At 46.5% G+C, this 15,199-nt stretch overlaps 1 protein-coding gene across 3 annotated transcripts in view; it reads left to right on the top strand.

Moving 5' to 3' along the window:
* Nucleotides 1–1,579: 1,579 nt before the first annotated feature.
* Nucleotides 1,580–15,199, top strand: part of TRABD (TraB domain containing) — a 51,350-nt gene continuing 37,730 nt past the window's right edge. Inside the window, exons 1-2 of one of the 3 annotated variants that reach the window (XM_074942380.1) lie at nucleotides 1,580–1,683; nucleotides 12,815–12,867. In XM_074942380.1, coding sequence (XP_074798481.1) covers nucleotides 1,580–1,683; nucleotides 12,815–12,867 — 157 coding nt within the window. Of the gene's footprint in view, nucleotides 1,734–2,311; nucleotides 2,341–2,430; nucleotides 2,467–12,814; nucleotides 12,868–15,199 lie in introns of those variants that run through there. The other 2 variants (XM_074942378.1, XM_074942379.1) reach the window with 2 other exon arrangements.

Here is a 15,199-nt window from a genome sequence, read left to right as displayed (position 1 = left end):
CCACATCAGGTTTACGAAATTGTATGGAGGGCTGCTTAGGGGAAGCTGTGCCTCCCCAAACAGCCAGGCATGGCTCAGCCCCCACTCCCTATCCAACCCCCCCTCCCCCGCTTCTCACCCCCTATGGCCACCCCCGGGACTCCTGCCCCATCCAACCCCCACTGTTCCCTGTCCCCTGACTGCCCCCCCGCCGCCCCATTCAACCCCTCCTCCCATTCCTGACTGCCCCCCCAGGACCCTTGCCTCATTCAACCACCCCTTCTTCCTGTCCCCTGACCGCCCCCGGGACCCCTGCCCCTATTCAAATCTCCTGTTCCCCATGCTCTGACAGCCCCGACCCCACTCTGAACTCCCCTGCTCTCTATCCAACCCCCACTCCCTGCCCCCTTACTGCGCTGCTTGGAGCACTGGTGGCTGACGGCGCTACAGCTGTGCCACCCAGAGCACCAGGACAGGCAGCCGCGCTGCCCGACTGGAGCCAGCCACGCCACCATGCAGCACAGAGCACCGGGTCAGGCTGCGGCTCTGCAGCTGCGCTGCCGCCCAGAGCATTGTGCCGGTGGCGCAGTGAGCTGAGGCTGTGGGGGAGGGGGGACAGCAGGGGAGGGGCCGGGGGCTAGCCTCCCCAGCCAGGAGCTCAGGGGCTGGGCAGGACGGTCCCGCGGGCAAGAGTTTGCCCACCTCTGGTCTAGCAAGACTAGGGGTAAAATTTTCAAAAAGTATTGAAATGACTCAGGGGCCTTAAGTGACTTAGGCCCTTAGGAATCTACATCCCATTGCCTTTGTGATATGTAGGCTCCTAAGTGCCCAAGTCACCTAGGTACTTTTGAAAATTTTATTCTAACTCTTTGCTACAGGCTTATCTCTAAACATCCCCTACTTATGTCTGAAGAAATACAGTATGCTGCACAGGGCTTCAGTCTAAGTGGGTGATTTAATGATACCAACAACAAGACTTTAAATGTCAGAAAACTATACACTGAGACCTCCCTAGATTTGTTTTATGAGGAGAAAGGAAGTGGCCCCTGAGTAGGAGCTATAACCTTTAAACACACACTTTAAACTCTGCCTCCTCCCCGACGCTGCTCCAGGGGAAGTAGGAGCAGGGGCAGGACTGGATGACTGCATCCGTAGTATCGAGCGGGTCGGTTTAGTGGGTGTGTTGGTTCTGCTTTGAGCTGGGGGGTGGACTCACTGGAGGACCTCCTGAGGTCTCTTCCCACCCTAATCTTCTAGGGTTCCGCGATCTGCCACACCAGGCTAAGGAGAGAGGCACGCTCTGCCGCGCCCCGGCCTCCCTCCGGGCAGGGGAGCCAGCCACACCCCACGACAAGCCCCCTCTCTGGCAGCAGGCGGCCGCACTGGGCAGACGGGATCGGGCAGCAGCAGCAGCCACATGCCCCCAGCTCGCAGCCGGGGCAGAGGGGAAACTACTCGCAGCAGCCTGGCACGTGCGCGGGCGGTGCACCCTGGGAGCTGCAGTTTATCATCCCCCGCTTCCCGGCGCGCCGCCGCCCGCGGGGAACTACAGCTCCCAGGGTGCAGAGCGGCCCGCTTTTCTCCTCCCCCCCCCCCATGAATGACTAATACAACATGTTGTCCGGCGGCTAACGTGCCCCTCGGAGCCGGAGAGCGCCGCTCGCCTCGGCTTCTCCTTCCCCGCGGGGCGGTGCCTGAGCAGCCGCGAGCCAGCCTCCCTCGCGGGGCTCTCGCCCTCCGGCGGCGCCCGCCAAGTAAGTCAGTGGGGGCGGGGTGGGGGCTTAATTCTCCATCCCGGCTCGCCCGGGCTCAGGGCACCGAGGCGGGGCTGCCCTGGCTGTTCCCCGGCGGCGGCGTGTTGTAGCCGTGGTGCAGCTGGGCGGCGGGCTCAGGCCACGGGTTGGGGACTCCGCGGTCCGTGCGGCGGCCACCCCGCGCCTGCCTGCGACAGTGTGTCCGAGCATCCGGAGGGGGGTGGGGCTGTTACATTTGTTCCTCCTGCTTCGCGTATTCCGGGCTCTTGGCAGAGATTTTGGCCAGGAGGGAAGTTTAATATTAAGAGCCAGGATATCCGCCTTTGCTTCGCAAGCCGCGCCGCCCACCTCTGCTTAACGAGTTTCACTCGAAAATATCGCCTCTCTCAGTGATTCTCCACCCTGAAGTGGGTTTCTTCTTTCGGCAAAGGGCGTGCGTGTGAAGGAAGAGTTCAGAAAATGTTTCGTAGTTGCCGAGCTTTTGTTTGATCAGGAAGTTGGTGGCATATGGGGGTGGAGGGCGGAGAGAATTCATAGCCTGGGACTTTTGTAGTCTTTCCAGGGGCCTTGTGACCAGTCAGAAACTGACCCTACCATGCTATTTAAAGTATGTGTCACAAAGTACTTGTATGAAGCAAAAGCTTCTTCTAATCACTTCCTGCTCTGCTCTCCTTCAACTGCTTCATTCCTTTCCCAGGTGCTGGGGGTGGCTCACGTTGCTCGTGACAGTCAGGTAATTAGGAACAGGGCACTTTAAAACCTATAATTGCTAGCAAGTTTTATGCAAGGTACTGCGTACGTGCATGAACAGCTCTTTCCGTGGGAGAAATCCCTTCACAAGCAGAACTGTTTGACATTATTTTCATAGTCGGCAAAGTTCTGGAGCTTTGGGAAGAGTTATCTTTTTAACAAACTTCAAAAGAAAATCGGAAGCAGTCATGAAGGGGCAAAAGTGCGTCGACTTAAACCAGACGTTGCAAATTGTTATATCTATTGCTGAATAACTTTAAACAACTTTCAGGGCTCCCCCACACCTCACTATAGAGTGGAGAAAATAATTGAAAATCAATATTAGGTTTAAATAAACTGTAAGCCTTAAGTTGTGTGTCAGGATGTACAATGTGATAAAGGTACAATTATTGATGCGTGTGAATAACCAGATAGAATGGCTGTCAGATTTGCTGTCAACAAAGCAAAGTGAAGTAGCATGCTCTTGTGGACTGAGGACATGGCTGGGAGGTAGGAACCCTAACCCAGGATATGCCACTGCCTTGCTAGATGGCCTTATCCAAGTTGCTTTAAACTATCTGCAAAAAGAAAAGGAGTACTTGTGGCACCTTAGAGACTAACCAGTTTATTTGAGCATAAGCTACAGCTGTAGCTCACAAAAGCTTATGCTCAAATAAACTGGTTAGTCTCTAAGGTGCCACAAGTACTCCTTTTCTTTTTGCGAATACAGACTAACACGGCTGTTACTCTGAAACCTTTAAACTGTCTGTGCTTCAGTTCCCCTTTCTGTAAAACGGAGATAATGATATTCAGCTCAGAGAGAGCAGGACTTAAAACATTAAATCGATATATAAAGGAGAGGGGGGGGAAAAAAGCTATTTTTCCCACCACTTGGCCCTGAATGCAGCTCGGGGGACAAAGCAGCATGAAGCATTTAAAGAGGCTTTCTTCATATATCATAGCTTCCTAGTTTCCAAGGCCAGAAGGGATCACTGTTGTCCTCTAGTCTGATTGCCTATACAACACAGGCCAATGGCCATAGAACTTCCTCAGCATAATTTGTAGAGCAAGAGTGGATATAAACCCAATTTAAAGTAAAAAATCCATCTTTAAGACAGTGGTCCTGCAAATGGTTGCACAAATCCTTGTACAAATTCCCGTTGGTTTCAAGAGGTCTGTATCCTGGTGCATGAGTCTGTATTAACAGGCAGTATGGCAGGATCAGGATCTTGGTGGTTGTGTGGTGATTTGAAAACAGAAAGTGCTAAGAGTTTTGGACTTTTGTGATTTTTTTTGTTTGTTTGTTTTACTTCAATCTGAAACAGCTACCACCACTCTCCCCTGCCCCCATTTTTATCTTATACTCCTGTTTTCTTGTCAGATGTTAGTGTTGTGCTATAACTTACAGTAAACTCCTGTGAAATAAAGAGCTTGAATTAAGCTCTAAAAGTAGTCGTGTTTCACACAGACCTTGGTAGCAAATTTTTGGCCTCAAACCTCCTAGCATTTCAGCACATGCTTAACTTTACTCAGATGAGTAGTTGCAGTGAGCTTTATACTTGGGACTATTCCCATGTGTTGCTGTTTGCAGGATTGGAGTATTTATTTTTAACCAGTTTCCAGGAAAAGTGTTTGACTTTTAGGTGTGTTTTTTTTGTAAGGGTTTACTTATCTGAGAGACTTTCATTTTGTATTTATTGAAGTAGAAAACAACTTGACAACTGCTAACTCTCGCTTCTGGAGGAAAAATGCCCAAGAGATTAAACTTTTTGCAGTGACACTGTACTTGTGCATGCATGGTACTGTCAATAACACACACACACACAAAATAGAGGAAACTTGCTTCTAGGACTTTTTCAGTCCTCCATTTTCAGCAAATATTAAGCTTACACACAGGGAAAAATACATTTACATAACATTATCTCTAGATATTTAAATTGCTTGACTGTAGTGGGTTGTATGGGTTTCTTGGTTTAAAAAAAAAAAGTAAAGGTATGCTTATAGAATTAATTATCTTGTCCTTTTTCTGTTTGTGGATTAAGCAGACTCTATCACATTTCAGCAATTTGATTTTTCTAGGTTTTGGGTTCTGATTGGTTGTGTGTTTGTTTTTGTTTTTGTTTTGTGTGTGTCATCAGCATCTAACCGTAATATCTCAGTGTTCTAACTGTATACTCATGTCTTGTTTAATGCAGTGATGACAGTGTTAAATGGACTTTTTTGGGTGGGGGGGTGTATTCTTACTGCTACATGCTGAAAAATAAGTCGGGCACAGACCTAAGGCCTTTCTTGTTTTTGGGAAAGGGAGGTGAGTGTAGAGGGGAACCACCTGGAAGAGGAATAAAATGTGTTTTGGAGGGTGGGTTTTTGGTTACAATTTTTGTTTATAGATACTGAGATGTAGACTGCCTTATGTATCAAATGTGATTGTTCTTTCTTGAGCAATAATATTGAAGCAGGTGGGCAGACTTGTAGGAAAGAGATCTTTTATTGAGTATGTTGAGTGGACAGATCCAAAATTCTAGAGGGTGTCAAGATCCAGTGTTCTGTTTGGGTCTACCTCTAACAATAAGTTAAACAGGAAGCTGGGGGGAGCAGTAGATATGCTGGAGGGTAGAGATAGGATCCAGAGTGACCTAGACAAATTGGAGGATTCGGCTAAAAGAAATCTGATAAGGTTCAGCAAGGACAAGTGCAGAGTCCTGCACTTAGGCGGAAGAATTCCATGTACTACTACAGGCTGGGGACCGACTGGCTAAGTGGAAGTTCTGCAGAAAAGGACCTGGGGATTACAGTGGATGAGAAGCTGGATATGAGTCAACGGTGTGGCCTTGTTTCCAAGAAGGCTAATGGAATATTGGGCTGCATTAGTAGGAGGGTTGCCAGCAGATCGAGGGAAGTGATTATTCTCCTTTATTCGGCACTGGTGAGGCCACACATGGAGTATTGCATTCAGTTTTGGGGGCCCCCCACTACAGAAAGGATGTGGACAGATTGGAGAGAGTCCAGCAGAGGGCAACCAAAATGATTAGGGGAGTGGGGCACATGCCTTATGAGGAGAGGCTGAGAGAACTGGGCTTATTTAGTGTGCAGAAGAGAAGAGTGAGGGCGGGGACTTGATAGCTGCTTTCAACTACCTGAATGGGGGTTCCAAAGAGGATGGAGCTTGGCCGTTCTCAGTGGTGGCAGATGATAGAACAAGGAGCAATGGTCTCAAGTTGCAGTGTGGGAGGTCTAGGTTGGATATTAGGAGAATGTTCACTAGGAGGGTGGTGAAGCACTGGAATGGGTTATCTAGGGAGGTGATGGAATCTCCATCCTTAGATTTTTAAAGCCTGGCTTGACCTGGCTGGGTTGATTTAGTTGGGGTTGGCCCTGCTTTGAGCAGGGGATGGACTAGAGATGAACTCCTGAGTTCTCTTCCAACCCTAATCTTCTATGATTCTATGAATATAAAATACTACACACACACTTCATGGCAGAATTCTTTCCAAGGAAAGCTGAAGACACAAAAAAGTCATAGCTCTGCTGGGGCTACAGAATTTGAGAACTAGCAGCCTGGAGAGTGGAATCCACATGCATTCCTGCGTCCTTGGTACCAAACTCAGCTAGGTTCCTCCTAGACCGTGACACTCTTTCTCCAGTTCCACTCATCAGTTACATATTTCATATTTTATAACAAACACAAATAATTAATTTCTAGTCCCACAAAATGTCCACAGGCCAGAGGTTACTAGCACTTAGCCTCCTCAGAGCTCTATATGCTATAGGTTCTTATACCATGCTTATCACCTTAATAACTGAGCTCTTTCCAGTAGTGCATTACAGTACGTGACTAATATCTATCACATGTGGCTTGTTCTGTCATCCTTTCTCCAGGAGGGAGAAGTGTGTGTGCAATGTAGTGAGGGTCTAGTGGTAGAGGTGCAATTTCCCATCACTATTCATTGGATGCATCTCTCCAGGAAGGACTCAAACCATCTTAGCACAATACCCTGGACCCCTGCTACATCTCTTAGGTGAGACAGCAGAATCTCATGGTCAGCGGTTTAGAATGCTGAAGAGTGATTCAGGAGGATGAGAATAAATGCCTATCCTCTATCCATCGACAGCAGGCAATCCTCCATCAGTGCCACTAAAGCAGTTTTGGTCCCATGTCATGGCCTGAATCTAGATTGTGAGAAGTCTAGAATATTAGCTCCAGTTAAAACGGGTTCTTCTCTGTAAAGTCATATCTTTACCATGGACTTTAGGCAGGCACTTAGTCCCTGATTCTTCAACAGATGACCAGACGTGGACTGTACTACTTCTGCCTCTTTATCACCTCTTTCCAAATCTGGCAACCTGTCTCTTCTCAGGGGTGTGGATTTTCCAGAGTCAGTTTAAACTCAGCTGCTGAAATATGTTGATACAAGTATTCCCTGATACACAAGAAGGCAGAACCATGATCTGCAATCAACTGTGGTCAGAGCTAGTTGCTCCTGCTAAGTCTCAGAGGTGTGGGTGGTGCTGGGGAAATGTGCAAGACGTAGAATAGGTCACCTTGGTGATGGTTTTGAAACCGGTTCAAATTCCTAAATTTGTGTCTGTTGCATCATTGGGCACCAGATTTCAGCTGATGCGTCATGTTGGATATTTGTAGTATGTAAATAGGAAAGAGATACTACTTGGAAATGAAGATGACTTGTCTGTAAATATTGTAAGATTTTATTTATAAGCATTTAAATTGTATCAGCCTTAAATCCTTCGTACCATTCTGTTGTTTTGTGATAAAAGTAAAGAGAGACATAGGAACATACCAGTTGGCTGGCTAAACTTTCATACTGGGTAAAATGTTAGGTTGGGGAAGGGAATCATAGATACACAAAAGGGAGCAATAGATGAGTGATCAGTATGAGTCATGACAGAACCCTGTATCTTCAGCTCCAAAACACAGGTTTGCACCTACCACTTATGCAAAAAAGAGTTATTTGGTTAGTGAGGAGTAGTAGTAGTAACATCTTATCCTCTGTGGACCACTTGTTAGAGTGGGATGGGACATACTTATCCAGCGTATTACATAAGCAACATGGATTCACAATAAGCTGGCTGTACCTGACAAACTCAAAAAGCTATCTCTGACAAAATTACAGTTTTAGTATACAAAAGGAATGCAGTAGATTTTAATGTATGTAGACTTGAGTGAGATTTTACTTACACTTTTTCATTGAAAACAAACAGATAAATTGTGTTCTGTCCAAGAATATTGAAGTATCATGGGACGAGATGGCTCAGGGTTTGCTAATGGAGTACAGAGCCTTTTACATGTGGTTGCTGGTTTGAATCCAGCCCTGGTCATTTAATGACCATTGTTACATTTCGTGGCTGTTCTGTGATCTAAGTGAAGTACTTTAGTGGTCTCAGTCTAGTGTCCATGGAATGAACGTTCATATTGCAGTTTGCACTAATTGGCATCCTTGGCAGAGAGGCCAGGGAGTGAATGTGCATCAAGGTGGATCGTCTTTCCTCTGAAGCACCTGGCTCTGTCCGAAGACAGAATACTGGGCTAGATGGACCATTGATCTGACCCAGTATGATCGTTCTTGCATTCCCTACTCCCTAGCACTGATCCTAAAAGAGCAGGGCTGAGGCATATTGGCACGTCAGCATGAGGAAATATGCACGGCTAACAAAGACATGTGCTATCCCTGTTTGTGGGTAAAGAGGACTTCAGACTGAAGGGTTGTTGGCACCAAATTTGCTCTACACAAATAAAAGGGAATGGAAATTTCAATAGAAGTTGGCACCTAGGTGCTTTTGAAAATCCTATCAGTTGCCTAAATACATTTAAAAATCTTGCCCTTGGGCTCTCAGTGCCTCAGTTTTCCATCTGTAAAATGCAATTAATCTTGCTTCCCTATCTCAGGGTTTATGAAGATAAATACATTAAAGTTTGTGAGACGCTCAGATACTATGGTAATGGTGGGCCATATGAGTACCTTATATAGACATTGCAGACAATTAGGCATGTTTATAAAAAGTTGTTGAAAGTTTGTTTCAATGAAAAATTAAAACAAGTTGTAGCAAGTTCCTTCCCGCTGTTTCTGACCAGTTATACTGATGATGTTTGTGCATAGACTGTAATAAACACAGAGCAGTTCTAGAAACAGAGAAAAATATACTGTATTTCTCTAATGGAGATGATAATAAAATGTTGGGTGAAACAAATGCTATTTTTCAAGTTTCTGCAGAGATAATAATGAAGAATAAATACTGTATTGGCTTAAAAAAACCTGGTTTCAAAAAAGTAGTTGACCACATCACATCATTAATAGAAAGGGAGAGAATTTTAAAAAAGCATTTTGTTGATTGACTCCAATTCATTGTCTGAATGGAACAAGTTCTTTAATATTCAGGTGCGTTCAGACAAAGATATAGGGCCAAATTCAATCCTTGTGTGTGTGTGCATGTGCGCGTGTGTGTGCAATTTCTACTGATCTGCCTGAAAGTCCTTTCTTCTTATGCTATGCTTGAAATATGTTCCTACAAAGTGATAGTAACAACAGAGGAGGTGAGGAATGACTCTTTAATGGTAACTTGTTTTTAGTGTCTTTCAATTTAAAGTCCTGTCTGAACCCTGCGTTCATGTGTCTGATGACTGTGTGTTTATCCTCTGTTTGCAGTGGGGAGAATAAGAGATCAGGGACAGTTTCAGGTACCTAATTATACAACAAGAACTGAAACAGTGTGGTGAACTAAGACACCATATGCTAGGAAAAAACCTCTTATCTGCAACCAATAGTTTACTAATAGAGTCCACCCAAGGAGACAGCAAGAATTCTGACACTCCTACTCTCGCTGATTCCTTTTCCCCACCATCAGTGTACCTACAGTGTCCAAGGTAGAGGTGGTGTTACGCATCATACGTTGGCTAAACATGCTGGATGCCTTCCTGAATTGACCTTGGAATACCCATCATTGACAAGGCTGCTAGGAGAATACAAGGCCTGGTGTGATATAGTGCCAGCCTTTACTTTGGGGAAATCTGCTTTTTCACTATATCCTTTATTTATTCATTTCATTTTGTGCAGGATAGGAATTACTGGAAAAGCATGTCCCTTCCTTCAAAGATCTTCAAGTAAATCTGGGTAGTCAACCTTCCCCCCGCTCCGCACCCCCCCCCCCCCAAAAAAAAATCTTTTAGGGGAGGATATTGCAGTCTCTTCTCCCCAATTCAGGAAATGTCGGTGTAAGTGAAGATGGCTGCCCGCCCAAGCTGTCTTGCAGCAGTAGCAGGAGGAGGATGATGATGATAATACCACCACTTAGATTTTATGCAATGCTTTTCATGAGGGAACTTTCATCAGTTTCCCCATTTTACAGATTGTGCAGCTGAGGCACAGGGAGGTAAAGTGACTTGCCCGAGGTCACCCAGCAGGCCAGTGGCAGAGCCAGGAAAAGATCCCAGGTCTCCTGAGTCCTAATCCAGTGCTCTCTCCACTAGGCAACACTGCTGTGTTTCAGGAAATGTCCCAGTCTCACTCCTGCTATGGGCTGCATTGACTCTGGGGTCTTTGACCTTGTGGAAGGCTTTGCGTAACTTTGAAATATCAGTCTTCTTTTGTTGCAGTGCTGAGACCTGTGAACAGGAGTTGAGTAATTTCTTGAGATTCCCTAGTATTATGTGGTTGTATATGTTACTTGTATTACATACAAAAAGAAACTACACTATAAGAATGTTAAAATCGAAAAGTCAAGCACTGAAAAGTTAGCAAAAGCCTGAATTAAGCTTGCCCATGTAACCTTAATTCAGCCTCTTTGTGCATATACATTCTGATACAGGCTTTAATTACATGGTTACATACTATTATTATTTTTCTAGAGGCCCATGCCTTATTCAGTGCACAGGATAGATGATGCTTACTGAACAAGCAGCTGTTCAATCTTTTGTTTTTTCCTCATTGCTCAAACTGTGGCCCCAGTCTTATTTACCACACACTATTCAAACCCTGCTCTGATAAGAGAATTACTCATTTCCTCATGTGCGCTTTTGTATGGCATTCATCCGTGTAGCATCTAAGTGCTTCACAAACATTAATGGATTTCTCTTCACGACACCTGGGGAGCTACAGTGGTAGTATTCCGATTTTACACATGGGGAACTGAGGCACAGAAGCATTAATGTCAGAAGTGTCCACTAATTTTGGGTACCTAATTTGAGATGATATGGGCCTGAGTTTTCAAAGAACACATAACGTTTTATAGCACTTTATTTATTTGTTATGTGCGCAGTTCCCATTGACTTCAGTTGCAGATGTGAGCACTCAGCACTTCTGTAAATCAGACCCCAGGGGTGTCAAGATGGAAATGCAGAAAATGAGGAACGCACAATTAGTGGCCACCTGGGAAAAGTTTGGTTAAATGGCTTGCCCAGCATCACACTGAAAACTCTGTGGCAGAGGCACAGATAGAATCCAATTCTCCAGTGCAGCATCTAACTGACTTTATCATGAGACCATCCTTTCAGTTCCTGCAGTCCCCGGGCTTATTTACTGCAAACCTTCTGACTTTTTCAACAAATGAGGCAGGAGTCCTACAGACAACAGCCTCCTTCACTATACAACCCCAACTCATCCCCAGAGCATGTTCCATTCTCGGTACTGCAACTGTACGAGGCAGTTGTCATAGGGTGAGCTGATGTGGTAAGGGTGTCAGTGCTCAGATGCATCCTGTGTCAGGTCAGCCCACCTTCCCAGCTGAAGGAAATAAGTCCTGTGATCACAGGACTTAAGACTAGGAGTACTTGTGGCACCTTAGAGACTAACCAATTTATTTGAGCATAAGCTTTCGTGAGCTACAGCTCACTTCATCGGATGCATCCGATGAAGTGAGCTGTAGCTCACGAAAGCTTATGCTCAAATAAATTGGTTAGTCTCTAAGGTGCCACAAGTACTCCTTTTTTCTTTTTGCGAATACAGACTAACACGGCTGTTACTCTGAAACAGGACTTAAGACTGTGTCTCAGAGCCAGGCTGCTGGGATATAAAGGACAGCCTGATTTCAGGGCACAGGCTAGATATACAAAGGGAGTAGAGAGGCCCTCCTTAACTGCCAGATAGATGGCCTGGGAGTACAGCCCTGCAGGGAGCAGACCAGGAAGGTTGGAAACTAGTTTGTTGGAGGAAAGCTGAAGCAGAAGGCCTGAGGAGTCAGACCTGCCTGGAGTAGTTGGGCTCCTTCAGGAGACCCCAGGACAGGTTTATAACTGGAACTTAAGTTAAGCTGTCTTATTTTGGAGGAATAAAATTTGAGCCCTGAATTAAAAGGACTGAAATCGGGCAGCTGAGAATGCTTTATGATGCACTAGCTGGTCAGTTGGCCCATTGGTTTACACAGGGGTGCTGTGGAAAAAAAAACGTATGGGATCTTGTGCAGTATGATGATCTTTAATTACATGAATGGGGGAAAACTGGCTTGGCAGCAGCACTGCTGAGAAGGATCTGGGAGTTGTGGTGGTTCACAACTTCAACATGAGTCAGCAATGTGATGCTGTTGTAAAAAGGCAAATGCATTAACAGAGGCATAGCATGCAAGTCATAGGAGGTGATAGTACCGCTCTACTCGGCGCTGTTTAGGCCCCAGCTGGAGTACTGTGTCTAGTTTTGGTCACCAATGTATAAAAAGGATGCAGAGTAACTGGAAAGGATCCAGAGGCAAGTGACACAGATGATCAAAGGGATGGAATCAAGCCATATGAGCAAAGGCTGAAGGAACTGAGTATGTTTAGTTTGGAAAAGAGGCGATTAAGGGGGAATATAATAACGGTCTTCAGATACTTGAAAGCCTGCCATAAAAAGATGAAGAGTTGTTCTCTTTTGCCACAGAGGGCAGGAGAAGAGGCAGTGGGTTGAAATGATAGCAAAGTAGATTTAGATTAAATCTCGGGCAAAACTTCCTAACTGTAAGAACAGTAGGACAATGGAACAGATGCCTCGGGAGGTTGTGGAAGCTACTTCGCTGGAGATTTTCAGAAGGAGGCTGGATTGCCATCTGTCTTCAATGGTTTAGACACAACAAAACCTGCATCTTGGATGAGGGTTAGACTAGATCAGTGTTTTTCAAAGTTTGGGTAATAGCATGTAAGGCACTGGGTCACCTTGCTCAGCACCCAGGGACTCTGGTGGCTCTGGTTAGCACCGCCAACTGGGATGTTAAAAGTCCTGTTGGTGGTACTGCCCAGCTAAGGCAGACTAATGCCTACCTGTTCTGACACCGCGCTGCACCGCGGAAGTGGTGATGGGAGCTGCGCGGAGGGGGAGTGGTGCCTGCAGGCGAGAGCCGCGCGGAGCTGCTTGCATGCCTCTGCCTAGGAGCCGGACCTGCTGCTGGCTACTTCCAGGGCACAGCGCAGTCCGTGGCGCCAGGACAGGCGGGAAGTCTGCCTCTGCACCACGGCTGTGCCGCTGACTGGGAGCCACCAGAGGTAAGCCCGGGCCCCAATTCCCAGCCCTGAGCCTTCCCAAACCCAGAACCCCTTCCTGCACCCCAAACCCCTCATCCCCAGCCCTGAGCCCCCCCCAATCCAGAGCACTGTCCTGCAGCCCAAACCCCTCATCCCTGGCCTCACCCCAGAGCCTGCACCCCTTGTCCCAGCCCTGAGCCCCCCAAACCCAGAGCCCCAACCCCCCTCCCACACCCCAACCCCCTGTCACAGTACTGAGCCCCCCATCTCAGCCCTGAGCCCCCCTGCATACCAAACCCCTCATCCCTGGCCCCACCCCAGAGCTTGCACCCAGAGCCCTGACCCCTTGCCCCAGCCCAGAGCCCCCTCCCACACCCTGAACCCCTCATTCCTGGCCCCACCCCACAGCCCTCATCCCTGCAGCACAACTTTCTGCCCCAGCCCTGAGCCCTCCCCAAACCCCTCATCCCCCAGCTCCTTTGGGTTGTGGGCATCAACAGTTTTCTTCAACTGCGTCCCCAGAAAAAAAGTTGGAAAACCACTGGACTAGCTGACCCTTGTGGTCCCTTCTAACCCTATGATTCTATGAACGAGTGGGCTGAATTAAGATTGCACAGACAACCTTCATGCTGGCATGTCCTAATTTCTGAGGGCTGGGTTTTGCAATATCATTTTGTGGGTGGGGGGCGTGTTTAAAAAGCAAACTGAAAAAAACAAATATCCTTATGTGGAACCATATTGACTCCAATGTGGGTCACCAGCAGAGTTGGAACCTTTAGATCCAGAGCACAAACCTCTGCCACTTGGGCTAAATGAGTAATTTATAGCACTGGTAGGTTATCTTCTGTGTAGGCCAGCCAGCAGAGAGGAGATGAGGCATGCACTTTGCCAGGGGGGTTCACAGCTATTTGCTGACAGCATAGGAGTGTTGAGACTAGGGCAGGGGTTCTCAAACTTGGGCTCGGGGTCCCTCAGGGGGTCACAAGGTTATTACATGGGGGATTGTGAGCTCTCAGCCTCCACCCCAAACCCTGCTTTGCCTCCAGCATTTATAATGGTGCTAAATATATTTAAAAAGTGTTTTTAATTTATAAGTCGGGGGGGGTGGGTTGCATTCAGAGGCTTGCTGTGTGAAAGAGGTCACCAGGACAAAAGTTTGAGAACCCCTGGACTAGGGAATGTTGTGTTCCATTCCAGGCTATGGAGGAGAGTGTTCTCTAGTGGTTACAGACCCTTCAGCCCTTGGCCCCTCCGGTTTTCACCAGTCTCACCTCCCTCACGTGCCCCTCTTGGCTCCGTGACCTAGTTCCCCTTCCCATCTCTTTTTGATTCCTCATCCCAGTCTCCCTACTTGCCCTTCCCCAAGCCCAGCTCCTTGCCACTCAAGCAATTCCCTCATTCTTCCCCTTGCTGCCTGGGCTCCAGTAATGGGAGTTGTGGCATTATACCCATGTATTCTTCATAGAGATATTGTTATGATTATGGCATAACTATGATGTATTTTATGCAAGATAAGGCATATGAGATCATTGGAAAGGTTATAATTTACTGAATATGATTGTTCTATTTGTATGCATGTATCATTTTTGTGTCTGAAGTTAGGAATATTGTCTATGCATCTATTACAAATGTGTTTACACCTGGAGAATGCCCACTAGGCAGACTGCAATCAGTCTAGATGGCTGGTTATGAAGGCCATTAAGGAAAACAATAGGTCTTAGAAGATGCTAATCTCCCACCGGGAAGCCTTCCTGGGGATGCTGCAAACAGCCTCTGAGTTATGGCTGCAGTGACATGTGACCAAGTCAGCTGGTACTGGACTCCATGATAATACGTGGGGTGGGAATCAAACTGGGAGACACAGGATTCCCGCCATATGCAAAAACTACTTAAGGCAGGGGAGTGACATATTGTGGTTCGTTCTTCATTGACTCCCTGCCTAAGAAAAAGGACTGCTGGAAACACCTGAGAACAAAAAGACTGGACTGCGGGGAAGGGCTGAGCCCAGGTGAGAGTGTTGTGTGTCTTGTGAAAGAAATATCTGGTGTTTTAAGCTGCAAGCAAATGCAGCTTGTCTTCAAGAATCTCTGCAATCTGCCTAAAACAACATTTAGGGTGAGAATTTGTTACTTATAACCAGTTTCTTTAGTATATTAAGTTTAGATTGCATGTTTGTTTTATTTGCTAGGTAATCTGCTTTGATCTGTTTGCTATCCCTTATTATCACTTAAAATCTGTCCTTTGTAGTTAATAAACTTGTTTTTGTTTTGTCTAAAACCAATGTGTGTGAAAATCA

This window comes from Natator depressus, chromosome 1, assembly GCF_965152275.1.
Source record: "Natator depressus isolate rNatDep1 chromosome 1, rNatDep2.hap1, whole genome shotgun sequence".
Taxonomy (NCBI): domain Eukaryota; kingdom Metazoa; phylum Chordata; order Testudines; family Cheloniidae; genus Natator; species Natator depressus.
This window is presented reverse-complemented; position numbering and strand designations above follow the sequence as displayed.